At 34.7% G+C, this 16,107-nt stretch overlaps 2 protein-coding genes across 3 annotated transcripts; one reads left to right on the plus strand and one right to left on the minus strand.

Annotated features, from left to right (window-relative positions):
• The first annotated feature begins 5,539 nt into the window (after positions 1–5,539).
• LOC107809326 (GDSL esterase/lipase At2g30220-like) lies at positions 5,540–8,334 on the plus strand. The gene is made up of 3 exons (XM_016633929.2): positions 5,540–6,208; positions 6,996–7,251; positions 8,129–8,334. Exons 1-3 carry the CDS (start codon positions 5,600–5,602, stop codon positions 8,332–8,334), a joined length of 1,071 nt encoding a protein of 356 aa, XP_016489415.1. The 5' UTR covers positions 5,540–5,599.
• Positions 8,335–8,515: 181 nt separating this feature from the next.
• On the minus strand, positions 8,516–15,691 carry LOC107809327 (uncharacterized). 2 transcript variants are annotated; one of them, XM_016633930.2, is made up of 8 exons: positions 15,344–15,691; positions 12,351–12,472; positions 12,173–12,268; positions 11,188–11,275; positions 10,169–10,253; positions 9,985–10,051; positions 9,808–9,897; positions 8,516–8,961 (listed from the first exon to the last, which is right to left on the minus strand). In XM_016633930.2, exons 2-8 carry the CDS (start codon positions 12,459–12,461, stop codon positions 8,914–8,916), a joined length of 585 nt encoding a protein of 194 aa, XP_016489416.1. In that variant the 5' UTR covers positions 12,462–12,472; positions 15,344–15,691; the 3' UTR covers positions 8,516–8,913. The 2 variants fall into 2 exon arrangements, with proteins under 2 accessions (XP_016489416.1, XP_016489417.1); XM_016633931.2 differs by lacking the exon at positions 15,344–15,691 and adding an exon at positions 14,043–14,182.
• Between the last annotated feature and the right edge of the window lie 416 nt (positions 15,692–16,107).

The raw sequence follows: 16,107 nt of genomic DNA on the forward strand, positions 1-16,107 counted from the left end.
GCAATACAAAGAATAACTCAATAATAAAATGCTCAGTTCGTTCACAGTTCCGAAAAAATAAACATTTTCTTTTCAACTATAATAGTAAAACTCAATTCTTTTCGCTAAAATCACCAAAATATGAGTAAGTCTGAAAATTATGATTTTTCCCAAAAATCCTTTCAACAATAAGTAAGATGTTTCATTTCCTTTCCAGATAGCCAATAAAAAATAAATCACTATGCCAATATGTGTGATAAGTCATGAATGAGTTGATACCGTACAACATGAGAAAAATGCATCTCTATGCATGTATGTCAAATGTGCATGTCAATGCGATGCAACTCAGTGATAAAACCATATGCATACATTCAGAGTATCATTTCACTCAGTCCTCCCAGTCACTCAGTCCTCACATCTCAAGCGCTATAATCTGCACGGACAACTCACGTGCTGCACGGATAACTCACGTGCTATAGTATCAATATCTGTATCCGCACGGGCAACTCACGTGCTATAATAAAGCCAATATGCCCTGCTGCGACGTGCAGCCTGATCCCATAATTATCCTCACAATCAGGCCCTCGGCCTCACTCAGTCATCAATCTCTCCAGTCTCTTGGGCTTACAATGTCATGAAACTAGCCCAAAATGATGATATGATGAATCAATAAATAGCAACAGTGACTGAGAGATAATATGAAATGAATGAACATGACTGAGTATGAATTTTCAATTTAAAACAAATAATTCACAGCAATATGACCTCTGTGGGTCCCAATAATACTGGCACATAGCCTCACCATGATTTTTAATATGATTCTCAGCTCAATTTCTTTAACACATAAAACTGCATGGAAAATGCCAAGATTATTTGACTACAAAATTTCACGAAACAATTACGTCACAATTTTTATGGTGCACGCGCACACGCCCGTCATCTAGCATGTACGTCACTTCCAAATAATTCACATAATACGTATATTCAGGGTTCATACCCTCAGCTCTAAGATTAGAAGAGTTACTTACCTCGAACAAGCCGAATCCAATGTCGAGCAAGCTAAACAATGCTACATAAATTTCATTCTGCACGTAACAACTTCCGAACGGCTTGAATCTAGTCACAATTAATTTGATTCAGTCAACCCAAATTATAGGAATTTATTCCATATTAAAATACTAATTTTTCCACAAAATCCAAAATTACACTCAAAAATGTCCGTAGGGCCCACATCTCAGAACCCAACAAAAATAATAAAATCTGAACGCTCATCCAACCACGAGTCCAACCATATAAATTTCACCAAATTCTGACATCAACTCGACCCTCAAATCTTCAATTAAAATCATTGAAGATTTTTACCATTTTCAATCCAATCTTTACCCATTTTAACTCAACAATCTTTTCATAAACCTTATTGATATGTATAAATAATACTATTAAACCCAAGAATCATACTCTTAATCACCCATCTTTACCCAAACTCGAAATTGAAGACTATGGGTTAGAACCTTACCTCTTGGGTGAAGATCTTGTGATATTTCCTTATTGGATTTCAAAGCTTGAACAAGATCTTGATGAACAAAGCACTTGAGATTCTTCCTCTCTTTAGAACACTCTCCCTTCTCTCTAAAAATATCAGATTTTTGCTCCAAAATGAGTCCCAAAGCCTATTTATTAAAATGGGATCGGGTTATGAAAATAAAAAACTTAACCCTTTGAAAGCAGGTCTGCGGTCGCATAACGGACTGCAGAATGGGTATGAGGGTGGAAAAATGGTCGCAAAAATCGGTGCCCAGAATTGGGCTGTTCTGGTCCATTATGCGACCAGTTTGCGGTCACATAACCACTTCTGCGATCGCATAATGGTCGTAGAATTGTCACAGAATCTCAATTTTTTCAGCATTTGGTAATTTGGTCATAACATCTTGTAGGAATGTTCAAATGACAAACGGTTTGAAGCGTTAGAAACTAGACTCAAAGATCTTTCATTTGATAGATAATACACTATATAACACTTCGTATCATGAGAGTTATGCTTATTTGAAGTTAGGTCTAGTGCGAACTCACTTGAAACTTTAGTCTATTATGAAATTTCCAACTTCTACATTCGATGCCGAAACCTACCGAATCAAGTCCGATTAACCTCAAATTTTGCACACAAGTCATAAATGATATAACGGGCCTATTCAAATTTCCAGAATTGGATTCCGACCCCGATATCAAAAAGTCAACCCCCGGTCAAACTTTTCAAAAATTCAACTTTCGCCATTTCAAGCCTAATTCTACTACGGACCTCCAAATAATTTTTCGTACATGCTCCTAAGTCCAAAATAACCATACGGGGCCCTTGAAATCATCAGAATTCAATTCCGAGGTCGTTTACATATAAGGAATATCCGGTTAACTTTTCCAACTTAAGTTTTCAATTATGAGACTAAGTGTCTCATTTCACTCTGAAATCCTTCCGGATCCGAACCAACTAACCCGATAAGTCATAAATCAACTGTAAGGCATAAATTGATCAGTAAATAGGAAAACAGGATTGTGATACTCAAAACGACCAGTTGAGTCGTTACACTAATACTTCATCGGTGAATAAGGGTATGTTTAGCCCTTTTGCTACTAGCATGGGCTTATGTGACCTGAACTATTACCAATGACAAGGGCTCATATGACATAAACTATTAATGGAGGATATATTTGATCACTTTGAGTAGTTCAAAGGAAAATTTGAATATTTTCTCTTTAAGTAACTTAAACGGTTGCCTAAGTTTAGGGGTGGCAAATGGATGGGTCGGGTCGGATATGGAACAGGTCAAAAACGGGTAATGAAAAAATGGCTAAATTATCCGACCCGATCCATATTTAATACGGATAAAAAATGGGTTAACCGACGGATAATATGGGTAACTATATTATCCATGGTTTTTTGAATATGATCACTTTTGGGAGAATTCCTATTTTCCCAAACTTGAGGAACCCCCAATTTGAGATTTTACAAATGTAAAAGTTAAACTTATTGGTTATCCATTTTCTAAATGGATAATATGGTTCTTATCCATATTTGACCCGTTTTTAAAAAGTTTATTATCCAACCTATTTTTTAGTGAATAATATGAGTGGTTAACTGTTTTCTTTTAACTATTTTGCCACCCCTACTCTGAAGTATATATGTCATTATAGGTCAACTTAACTTTATAGCATTAAAAAACGTGCAATGTCGATGCAAAAAACCTAAGTGTATTTAGATAAGAATTAAGTACTAATTTAATTTTTTTTTTTAAAAGTACAAAAAAATCAAAATCAGGGGTTATCAAAACTAGGGGTGGCAAACGGGCGGGTCGGGTCGGATATGAGCGGGTCAAAATGGATAATTTAAAAAACGGATAAATTATTCGACCCGACCCGTATTTAAGGCGGATAAAACACGGGTTTATCCGGCGGATAATATGGATATCCATATTATCCATGCCTTCTTAAATATGATCACTTATGAGAGAATTCCTAGTCTTCCAAACTTAAGGAACTCCAATTTAAGGCTTTACAAATGTAAAAGTTAAACACATTAGTTATCTATTGGTTATCCATTTGGTTAACTATTTTCTAAATGGATAATATAGTTCTTTATCCATATTCGACCCGTTTTTAAATGATTCATTATCCAACCCATTTTTTATGAATAATATGGGTGGATAACTATTTTCTTTTAACCATTTTGCCGCCTCTAATCAAAATCATATGTGTGAAAGCACCAATTAGTATGCTTTTGTTATTTGATTCGACTTAAGTTATCTATATCCGTACTTTAACTTTTATCGGCTAAAGTTAACTTATTTCGTTTAATGTAAATACTGAATGCAAGTCCATGATTAAGTTATACATATTCTCTCTTTAACTTTTATCTGCTAAAGTTAACTTGTTTCGTTTGATGTTAATAGTGAACGCGAGTAAGTTTTTACCCCTCTTTTTTGGACATCATCATCAACAACAACAACAAAAAATCTAGTATAATTTCATATAGTGAAATTTGAAGAGGATAGTGTGTACACAAACTTTACCCATATCTCGTGAAAAATGAAAGATTGTTTCCAATAGACCCTTGGCTCAGTGAAACATAAGCACAACAGTAATAGAAGAAGACAGCCACACACAACAATGAGGAGCCATAAAAAAGAAACATTAAAAATAACAAGATAGTAAAATGACCAAAATGAAAGCAACAACGGACAATAATAGAAGCCTAAGGATAAAAGCAAAACGAGAGTATGTACTAATGCTACTAGTAAGAACAAGAAAAATTACTTGGCTACCTTTTCTACCATAATCCTCGACCTCTACGCTTTTTTTTTTTCATGAGACAAAGAAAACGAGCTGCAAATAGTAGGTAACTGCGTTTACCTCAAAAAAAAAAAAAAAAAAAAATCTTTCCTCATAAAGCAAGGGAAGCAGTTATAGGTTTTTCTCACTTTTGATAGCAGTAGGTATTTGAAGAGAAACTAGTCTTACCAAAAAATCCTTTAAGATTACTGTATTATGTAAAACACTGCCACATGTATGAAGCTTAATTCTGAGCCAATTTCAAGTAATCAAAAAGGAAAAACTTACAAGGTAATAATCAAGAAAAGCAACCTTTTTCTCCATCAAAGAAGCATTCAGATATATATCATTTAATTTGTTTATAACTAGAAAAGGTCAGGAAGATAAGCAAGGAAACTGTTGTGTTCTTGTTTGGTTTGTTAAAATAAAGAATAAGAAAATTAAAAGAGAGGAAAAATATATATACTATCATTTTCATTCAATCATCACAAAATTCTCTTCCTTCCCTTAGAAAATTCCTACTATTACTTTCTTTTAGAAAACAATTTTCTTTACATATATCTTTCTTTTTTCCAATATTGCACCACACAAAAAGATATATACAGTCAGACCTCTCTATAACAGTTTTCCTCTATAACAATACTTCAATATAACAATAAAGTTTTCTTTGGAACCATTTTTAATATTATGTTATAATATATATTCTATATAATAGCATTTTACTATAGCTGCCACAAAATATTGAAAAAACGAGGTTATTATAGAGAGATTTTGCTGTATTTGACTTTTAATGTTATTTAACTTATTCCGTGAATCGGAAGCGGGCACTGCCCCTCTTTTTGGATCCAAGGCTTGCTTGCAGGCAGATCCGGGCGGAAGACATTGTCAGGTGAGGAGTTTGACTAGGGCGACACATCTGTTAAAAGATAACGTAGGTGTCTTAAGATGAGCTCAACGAAAACAGAAATCTCGTGTGGAACAGAAGGGTAAAAGCTTGTTTGATTTTGATTTCCAATATGAATACGAACCATGAACGCGTGGCCAAACGATCCTTTAGACCTTCAGAATTCGAGCTAGAGGTGTCAGAAAAGTTATCACATGGATAACTGGCTTGTGGCAGCCAAGCGTTCATAGCGACACTGCTTTTAAAAATAAAAAAAAATTAGTTTAAATATATGGCTATATATATATATATAGAATACAATTGTGTGCATAATCACATGTCTTTAAACCATCAAAATCCATGAACCCTTGGAGGGAATATTAAAACTACAAATTCTTGTTCAATTCTTTTAAAGCCATGGCACCAAAATCTTTCTTCTTCTTCTTCTTAGCCATTTTCTTGTGTAATACAATTACAAGCCAATCCATTCCAAAATTCACATCAATTCTTGTTTTTGGTGATTCAACAGTTGATACTGGAAATAACAACTATATATTCACTTTATTCAAAGGCAATCATCCACCCTATGGAAAAGACTATTATAACCATATTCCAACAGGTAGATTTTCAAATGGAAAACTTGTACCAGATATATTAGCTTTTTTACTAAAGTTGAAAAAATATGGTGTGCCACCATATTTACAGCCAAATTTAATGGCTAATGATTTTAAAACTGGAGTTTGTTTTGCATCAGCTGGATCAGGATATGATGATTTAACAAGTTCAATTTCTGGAGTAATTTCAATGAGAAAACAGTTAGAATATTTTAAAGAGTATTTGGAGAAATTGAAAGGGTATTTTGGAGAAAAAGAAGCTGAAAAAATAGTGAAAGGTGCTTTGGTTATTGTTAGTTCAGGGAGTAATGATTTTATTTTTAATTTCTATGATATTCCAACAAGAAGGGTTGAATTTAGCATGAATGAGTACCAAGATTTTCTGCTAAACAAGCTGCAATTTTTTGTCAAGGTTATTCTCTAAACAAGAGTAATAACTCTTTAATGTACATTTTATTTTAATTAATTTTTTACACTACTAAAAACACGTATTATTCCGAGGAACAAAACCGATGAGTTTTGCCTTGTACAGCTTGGGTCGAAGACCGAGGAAATGTTAGAAGCGATGAGAAAACCATAGCAGCTGTTGGTCCGGACGGGGATAAGCTTGCTTCTTCACAAGCCTATCCCCCCAAAAACGGCCCTATAATGTTGCCCCTTTACTTTTTTCTATTCTATTCCATTTCATTGCGGGATATGCACCTTAATACTAAAATAATAAGTAAAATAGTCATCATATGACCAATTTGGCTCGAGCGGATTACCGTCGTTAATAAAAGGATTTGTGTTTTTTTTGTTAATTCAAAATTCTTGATTGAGTTAACTTCAACATTTTTCTTTGTTTAATAATTTGGTATTCGATTCACACTGACCAGAAAAAGGTCATAAAACATGCATTAAATTAATAGAGATTGATAGTTTCATTTTATAGGACACACCAAATAGTTAACAACAACAACAACCCAATATAATCTCACTAGTGGGGTTTGGGGAGGGTAGTGTGTACGCAGATCTTACCCCTACCTTGGGGTAGAAAGGCTGTTTCCGATAGACCCTCGGCTCCCTCCCTCCAAAAACTCTCCACCTTGCTCTTGGGGATAGTTAAATTAACTTGTAATTACCTCATTATTAATTTAATTTTTAGAAATGCTTTCTATATATTGTTATGTGACATGCAATATTCTACCTTATTTTACTAGGAACTTTATGAACTTGGATGTCGTAAAATTATAGTGAGTGGGCTGCCTCCAATTGGTTGTCTTCCAATTCAAATGACAGCAAAATATCCACTTCATAGAACTTGCATTGAAAAAGAGAATTCAGATTCTCAGTGTTATAATCAAAAGCTTGAGAAATTGTTGCCAAATTTACAAGCACAACTTCCTGGAAGCAAAATCTTATATGCAGACATCTACACTCCTATATTAGACCTCATCAATAATCCACGTGAATATGGTAAGCTTTCAATGTTTTTTTTTTGTTTCTCCTCCGATATTCGGTACATGCTTTAGAATTCAACTAATTGGAATTCTCGTTGGAAATTTTCACTTTGAGGGAAAAGACTTCCTTAGCAAAGACGATTTCATAATCACTCTCGAACCTGAGACCTTTGGTTAAGGATGAAGGAGTATTTACCACTCTACCATAGTCTTTGGTGATTATGGATGGAGGAGTATTTACCTGGGCCTTTTAGAGGCCTTTCAGGTTGTTCGATACCGGCTATCGGTAAAGGAAGCATATGCTTCTAACTCAGTCCATCCCCTATATGGTAATGATAGGTACGCCAATACCCATTTTTTTGGTTCAATTAAGGACCAATTTGCATGCACTTTGACTAAATTTATGGGGTACATGCTACCTTCCACTGTCAACACAGGTATCGAATAACTCCGTCAGCCAAGACTTAGACAGAAAGAAAGAAATAATCTAATATTTTTTGTCAGGAATTTAATTATGTTAAGGCGTGATTGCCTTCATACCATTCACCTAGGGCTCCTTTGGTACGAAGGATAAGGGACAATTAATCTCGAGATTAAATTTGAAATGAGTTTATCCTATGTTTGGTTGGGATAAAATCGCGGATTGTAGTGTTATTTTTATCTCTATGAGAGGGTGTGATAGTAATTCCGAAATAACTAATCCAGTATAATTAGTTCCTGAATAACTTATTCCCAACCAAAGGACACCCTTAGTTCTTATAATTCTTAACTTTTGAGCATTTATCATGAATATCATCCAACATTTAGATTAGTTATCACCCTTTTTTCCTTCTTTTTTCTTTTCATTCTTCTTATTAATCTAAAATGCTTTCTGTTTTACATAACTATGACAGGATTTGAAGAAATTAAAAAAGGTTGTTGTGGAACTGGATTATTAGAAGCAGGACCCTTGTGTACAAGAAAATCTCCAGTGTGTACAGACACTTCACAATATATTTTCTTTGACAGTATTCATCCGACTGAATCAACTTACTACCACATTACTGAGTATTTAGTGAAGGAGCTTCTCCCAAAGTTCTCAACTGTTGATAGCTTTTGATATATGACAAGGAAATAAAATTTGTAGTAAAACTTTTCGTACTAAAACTTAACTTCCACATGTACGAAAACAGTGTGATCGAAACAATAACATACCTAATGTATTCCCACAAGTGAGGTCAGGGGAGGATAGTGTGTATACAGATCTAACATTTACCTTATGTGAGTAGAAAAACAGTGTGACCGACAATATTTTAAGTTGAATTTATCTATATGTAAAAACAATACATATATTTATGGATTAATTACTTCACAAATAGAAATAGAAACACGTAATTAGCAGAATCATCCTTTCTGAAAAGAGTGTACTGAGAAACTGTTAAGAGATTTGAACTAACACAAAGAGAAGCTCATTTTGCTTCTTTCTCAGGATGTCAAAATTACAGTCACACCGGGTCAGGGGAAAGGTTGCACCCCAAGGGAGTGTGATGTAGACAGTCTACGCTGACTCGAACCCGTGACCTATAGGTTACACAAAGACAACTTTACCGTTGCTCGAAGGCTCCCTTCTGTTTTTCTCTCTATTTAACAAAAAAAAAAATTATATAGTTTATTGTCAAAGATTCTACAGTAATTTCTGCTATATCCACCATGAAATAGGTCCTAGACCATCAGCATCAAGAGATCCCTGGTATATACAGACAAGAAAAAATGCCAGAATTAATAAAAATAAGCATAAACTAAACTATTTTTCCTCACTAAGTCTATAGAAAGTAGAATAACATAGGAGAATTTTTCAATCTAATGCTTATTGAAGATCCGCGTTCCATTTTTTATATGGTTTAAAGATATAGCTGCTTAGTGCGACTGATAAACAACGTTGCTTCATCCAAATTCCACGAGTAAATGCTGAAGTTTCAATTTATGCAAGAGCATTTTTCCTTTATAACGAGTAACATAATTTACACTCATGTGAATCAATCAGAAGTTCAGCCTTCAAGTCACCAAACTGCAAAAAATGAAGTAAATGATGTGACGAAAACTCTATAATCGACCAGTGAGTTAATGTCCAATTTTTAAGGGTAATTGCCACACTAGTGGAGAGGGTGTGATCAGGAGTTTACATAAGTCACATCTACAATGAACAGCATGCTAAAAGCATGGTTCGACGATATATTCGTTACGAGTAGCATATATTTTAGGAAGCTTGATAAGCTTCAACAACCTAATAACATTTCTCCACACTCAATGAGATAAAGCCTTTACATATTTAGATGCTATGTTGCACAGACTCTCCAAAATGCTGCCGCACCCATGTCGGATCGTCCAAAAATGCACTACTTTTGGAGGATCCGACATGCACTCGGCGATAGTTTCGGAGAGTACGAGCAACATAGTTTAGAGGCACTAGAAATCCAATGCATCTCGGGCATTACAACCACTTAACCAGCTAATAGCAATGGGACTATATCATTTTAACTGTAGGAACGGAAAAAATAATATACTGAAGGAATAGAGTTAAGAGTTGACGTACCTTTATGACCATTGGTGCAAATGGCTTTGAATCCTTTTCTTGCTCAAGAGGTGCGGATGGATAACTAACACTATGAACTTGGAACCTAATCTGCAGTTTATATAATCAATGTCAAAATTTCCAGGTACATCATTTGACAAGCCGGTGCAATATAGCAAAGATGTTAGGTCTAAAAACCTCATCTACGCCATCAATAGGATATTCATCTTGTCCCTCAAACTGCCATATCCATCTGACTTGGTTCCTGAAATGGACAATAAAAAACCATATGCAAAGAAACTTAGGATGTATGATTCAGAAAGACCAAGCAGTAGATGGGATCGCACCACAAAATTAGATGTTGAGACAAGAAAAAACTTACTTGTTTTCGGGATCAAGCTCGGAACGTGATGGAGATGGCATTAGAGGCGGGGGTACATAAATGTCATTGAAAAATCCAAGTGACACTGCCAAACGTAAAATTGAACGAACATTAAGATGCCTTTTTCTGAGAGATTATTCTCATCCATTGAAATGCACCCCTTATATATCACAGAAGAAACTTAATGAAAAGGAAAATATATATTAGCACATGATTTTTGCAAATGATAGCCTGAGAATGCCTTTCATGATGAAAAAACTTAGCTATCCTCTGCCAAACTAATAACGCCAACTATTCAGGACATTACTATGTCTCTTTTCTTATAAGTCAAATTGCTTTCATTAAAATTGCCTAGTGTAAAAAGTATTTGTAATATGGGTAGATAGCTTAGTGCCCGTTTGGACATCAGTGTTTGTTCATACAATTTTTAATTTTCACTTGAAAATGCATTTTGAAAATTGACAAGAGTGGGTTGCTCTAGTGGTAAGCACCCTCCACTTCCAACCAAGAGGTTGTGAGTTCGAGTCACCCCAAGAGCAAGGTGGGGAGTTGTTGGAGGGAGGGAGCCGAGGGTCTATCAGAAACAGCCTCTCTACCCCAGAGTAGGGGTAAGGTCTGCGTACATACTACCCTCCCCAGACCCCACTAGTGGGATTATACTGGATTGTTGTTTCACTCAAATCACTCACAAAACTTCAAAAACAATCCAAAATTATATTTATGTCCAAACATAACTCTAAATTTCAAATAACATTTTCACTTGAAAAACTTTTTCCCCCTATTTTGGAATTTTACAATTCTTATGTCCAAACGCCCACTTAATCTCATTTATCTATCAAGCTTGCCGAACTATTTAGGAAAAGATCTCCTTAGTCAAAAAGTATGAATGCAACAATTAGGAAAAAACAACATTTATTTAATAATATACTTGGCTAAATATGCCTCAGAACATATATGACAGAAACTCCAGCAAAAGAAAATTGCGTGAGAAATAAACTGTAAACAGTCTGCAAGCTTACAGCGTAAACCCTCTGCATTGGACTCTTTGAGTTTAGCAGCTATTACTTCTCCTACAAATGGGCGAAACACTATCAGTCTAAACTTGACCTGCAAAAGACCATGATTTTTCTCTATTAACGAAAATGCTATCACAGTAAACATTACAAATAATAGAAAGCTGATTAGTTTGAAGTGCATTGCTCTATGTAGAATCCAACAACTGCTTCGTCAAATGATAGTACACACTCGAAAACCTAATTGGTCTTTTATCAAGGTGAGGAATTGTCCTTTATCAATTTTAAGGCTGTTGGTGAGAATACTTTTTGTTTGGCACAAAGAAAGTTTTCTAGCTCTACAGGATGAAACTATTGGATACTTTTTGTTTGGGGTCAGCGACAACATGAATCCTCCCATCTTCATTTAAGCTCAACTCATATCATCATCAATACCAAATAAATTAAAAGTAATAAGTGTTATATATATATATATATTTTAATATATGTAAACAATAATAGATAATACTAATAATGTTAGAAGTTCTCTAACAAGTCTAAAACTTATTCCCAACTAGTAGATATCGCCTATATTTCTAACTCTGACCTTCAATGAAAAATCAATAGTAGACAAAATGGTTGACACATAAGACTCTTTGGTTATTATGCTGTCGAGCCAGGATTCGTCATTTTTCCTCTAATAGAAAGGTCAACATTCTGTGTAGGTAAAAACAAGGATAAGGAGCTTTTTTTTCTAATGGTGAGACATCGGATATAGCAAGAAATAGTGCACTTCCAATTCCCAGTACGGAGCACTGATGCTCATAATGCCAAAGAGTTTATCAGTTGAAATTGTTTTATATTAACCCGGAAACAGTCTCAACGAGCTCCAGGAAAAGAATAATCAGAGGGAGATGGAAAATGGAATCTCTCATGAGGGTCGATGACACCTGTTTGCGCAATCCGTATAAGTTAAACAAAGAATAATTAATTGCAGTAACAACGAGAATACCGTATACGTTGAGGCACCTTCTCCTGCATAGATAAAACCGCCATCTATGGAGCGAATATCGTACACAGATATGCAGAGGCCCAAATTTGCAATAACCTTGCATCATGTACAAAAGTTAGTCTCTTGTAATGATGCCAAAACAAACAGAAATGCAGAATCAATAGAGAAGAAAATAAACCTTATCCACAAAGAGACCCTCAAGCTCTCCCCGGATTGATTCATTGAGTGGAAGACTTAGGAGATGAGGCGGCAATCTCAGTGTGTGTTCTATTTCACTCAAATAAAACATGCCTCCTTAATCTGTAGTAAGATATACACCAAAAAATTTACCAAGTTTGACAAACAAAAATACACACTTGTGAAGCGGCTAAAATTGATGGATTTGCAAAAGAAAGACTATCAGACATGGCTCATATGGATCCATTGTTAAACAATACCAAGTTATTTTTCTTTTTAAGAAAGCATACAAGGAACTTCTTTTTTTCCTTTTGGGTTTTTTTTTGGGGAGGGGGTCAAAGTCTAGCTTACTAGACTGCCTTGTTTGTTCGTCGAAAGAAAAACTGTCTTGTTTGGTGTGTGGATGCAATGTCCCATCATCTTCCTCCCCAAAAAGTTGCTGAATTATAATTAAACTATTCCTACCCAGGGCTGAGGTGATAGGGGTGTCTCAATTTTGTCCAACTACAATGAAGTGTGGCTAAGAACTGCATAAGCTATACATGTGGATTTTTACGATCGATCGATGAATTTCACTTCATTCATCGTACACGGAGATGGTGTCAGCAGATATTTTTAAAGTAAACTTATGGCTCAACCACAGCCGTTTGCGCAAACTAAAATGATCAAGATAAGGCAATTGTGAAACCTGTTTCCATATTTTCAGATCCAAAAATCTTCCAAATTCATAGAGAATCCATAAGAGTTGACCCTTTGACTAGAAAAAATAAACTCTATTTCCATGATAACAATCGCAACTATAACGCGCGAGGCAGTAAGCTCTCTATCAATAAAACCATCTCTATTGTTTCACTCTAACTTTAATGACATCCTTAAAATACGTCACTTAACATCGAAACATCCTTTAAGCTTCCCATAGTTAAACAAAATACATCCGTCAATTATGTTTTCCATTTAGCGGCTCCTAGTATTTATCACGTGACTCCTCTTTTTAATTTTTCTTTGACCATGAGATCTCGGGTTCAAATCCCAGGAGCGACAAACAATAAGTAGGTGATTTCTTCACATATGCCTAAGCCAGTAGGCGAAGTTATCCAGTACCTATTCTGGTGGGAGGTAGCAGGTAACCAGTGGGAGCAACGGACACCACTGTCATAAAAACGAGAATTTTAGGTCTCGAGTTCAAATCCCAGCAGGGGCAAACAATAAGTAGGCGATTTCTTTATATCTGCCTAAGCGTTGGTAGGCAGAGTCATCCGGTACCTGTTCGACCACAAGTAATCAGTGGAATAGCCGAGGTGGGAATAGCCGAGGTGTGAGCATGCTGAACCTGACACCACCGTCATAAAAAAAAGGGTTCCTTTTGCTAAAAGACATTGCTAAAGAATTCATCTTGGCTTGGGATTTCTTACTTTTATTGGAAAAGCTAAATATTGTTACCAAAAATAAGGCTTTCAGACAGTAAGATTTTTTTTACTATAGTTTCAAACAATACTTTTTTATATGCTAAAATATTGATGTTTTTATATCACAGAGAAGTATGAAAAAGGACTTGAGAGCCATTCTTCATGTTAGTGGGAGAAATTACGTAGTCATCACATCCTAATTTAGAGAAAAGCAATGAAACCCAATTCATAAATTCGGATTCTCCAACTAAAAATAGCACAAAAATAGGGATTAGGGTTCAACTTACGAGTGGATTTTCCGGAGAAAGAGGTTGCAAGAATTGGCAAGCGGGAAACCCTCTCAGCTGCTATAAAAATTCAATTATGCCTCGTACTGTATTTCCCTTTTCTTCTTCTTAAAAACTCGTTTGATTTTTCTTTCTTAAGAAAAAAAATCCCCGATATAAAAACTTTATTTTTCCATAAATTAATTTGCTTCTAGTTTTAGGTGTATTCTCTCAAATACAAATGAAACTTTTAGTTTTTTCTTCTTTTATTTTAGGGCCTCATTTGGTTGCACTTAATTGAGATACGAATCTTAATCATTCAAATCTCAGAAGTGTGTTTGTTTTTAAAGTCCGAATCTTAATTATTCAGATCTTAATAATTAAGTGTATTTATTTTTTTTACTTCACAATCACTTAATGAATCTGAATAGGTCTGTATGATTAAGATCTATAAAATTTACTTAATTTCATTAAGATGCTATCATACATATTCATTATTAATTGCCGTCAACGCCTACCATTATCAACTAGCACCATACCACCCACCATGTTCAATCATAGCCACCATCATTACCGACTACCACCATCCATCATTTTCACCACTCCCACCATCATCATTTTCAACTACAACCAACACTCTCACCCTATCAATATCAATAATCATAACTAGCACTGCACATCATTAATTTGGTTGATTTTTCCTGAAGTGGCGGACCTAAAATGTTTCAAGTGTGATGAATGGTTCTTTAAATGTATAAGTATGAAAAAATTTCCTTGCCTACTTGCCCATTTCCCGTCATCCATTTAAAACATAACCAATATCTTCAACATTGAATTGATTCTACAATTTTTCTTGAAAAGAGTTCAGCTGAAGATTGTAATTTCTCTATGATCTGAATAAAATAACGAACCCAGATGTTCCTGCTTCCTTTCCTTTGCTACTGATATAACTAAAACTTGGTCTAGATCTTCTGCATCATTATACGTTTTTTGATGTCTTTACGATCCGTGATGCAATTGTTGCTCCAAATGGAAATAGTAAAAGACGGGTTCTTTCTGTTTCCTTTTCTTATCAGGTGAATAAATATTTTTGTGATGGAAATATGAGGTAATTAAATGTTTTCAATCTCTCAAGCTCTGCGAGGAACTTTCCTTGGAGAAACAAAGATCTAACTCATTTGATTCTGATTTAACAAACACAAAGCACTAATAATATAGATCTGGCAATTACATCTCAAACTCATTACCATACGATATCATTTCATCATAAGTCATACGATTCAGCACATTAGAAAAAATATATGAGGCAATAGATAAATTACCTCGAAACAGCACAGGAGAAGAAATTAAGACCAAATGAAGGTTGAAAACCCAACGATGAGCTCAGCTAGTTGCTATAGCAGAAAAAGGCAGATGGAATCCAGCTTGAAGAACCCAGAAAATGACAGAGGAAATCCTTTGGAATCAACTGAAAATAGCTACAGCTTTGAAAGAAAAAAAAACTCTGCTGCTTTCAGATATTTAACTCTTTTTAAAAAAAATTATTTTCCAGATCTAAATATTGAATTCGAACTGCAGCAATTTTGAGTTTTCAGCTTCTTCTTCTTTTTTCGTGTGAGAAAGCGTGAGAGAGAAGGGTCTGTTAGGGGCGGCTAGGGTTTTTTTTGTCTAGGGAATGATCTCCACCTGAGGGGATTGGGCCGCTAAAACTGGCCCAATTCGGCAGACCCCTCTTTCCTTTCTTTGTTTTATTTTCAAAATTGACCACTTATCTTAACAACACCTAATTTAAAACTATTTTGCAAAATTAACCCATTTAACTATTTTTCTAACAATTAACTAAATTATTTAACTAATAATGCATGTAAAGTGCCTAATGTATTTTTGGTATTTTAATATTTTACAAAAGAAATTAATTATGCAATAAAAATATTTTTGTTATTTTTTAAGATTTAAAATGCTACTAAAATGCACCAAACACAAATACGCACAAAACAAATCAAGTAAAATATAGAAAAATTTCTAAAATTTTATAAAATAATTAAAAGCTATTTTTTGAGATTTTTAGGAGTAATTCATATATTTG

This window comes from Nicotiana tabacum, chromosome 18, assembly GCF_000715075.1.
Source record: "Nicotiana tabacum cultivar K326 chromosome 18, ASM71507v2, whole genome shotgun sequence".
NCBI classification, from domain to species: Eukaryota; Viridiplantae; Streptophyta; class Magnoliopsida; order Solanales; family Solanaceae; genus Nicotiana; species Nicotiana tabacum.

Bases quoted from the DNA above. Each gene is read 5' to 3' on its own strand.
- LOC107809326 (XM_016633929.2), top strand. From the start codon at position 5,600: ATGGCACCAAAATCTTTCTTCTTCTTCTTCTTAGCCATTTTCTTGTGT. The intron at 6,209-6,995 runs GTTATTCTCTAA...TTATTTTACTAG, and splicing joins AGCTGCAATTTTTTGTCAAG to GAACTTTATGAACTTGGATG. The intron at 7,252-8,128 runs GTAAGCTTTCAA...TAACTATGACAG, and splicing joins CAATAATCCACGTGAATATG to GATTTGAAGAAATTAAAAAA.
- LOC107809327 (XM_016633930.2), bottom strand. From the start codon at position 12,461: ATGTTTTATTTGAGTGAAATAGAACACACACTGAGATTGCCGCCTCAT. The intron at 11,276-12,172 runs GTATTCTCGTTG...GGTCTTTTGCAG, and splicing joins AAGGTGCCTCAACGTATACG to GTCAAGTTTAGACTGATAGT. The intron at 10,254-11,187 runs GTAAGCTTGCAG...TACGTTTGGCAG, and splicing joins CAATGCAGAGGGTTTACGCT to TGTCACTTGGATTTTTCAAT.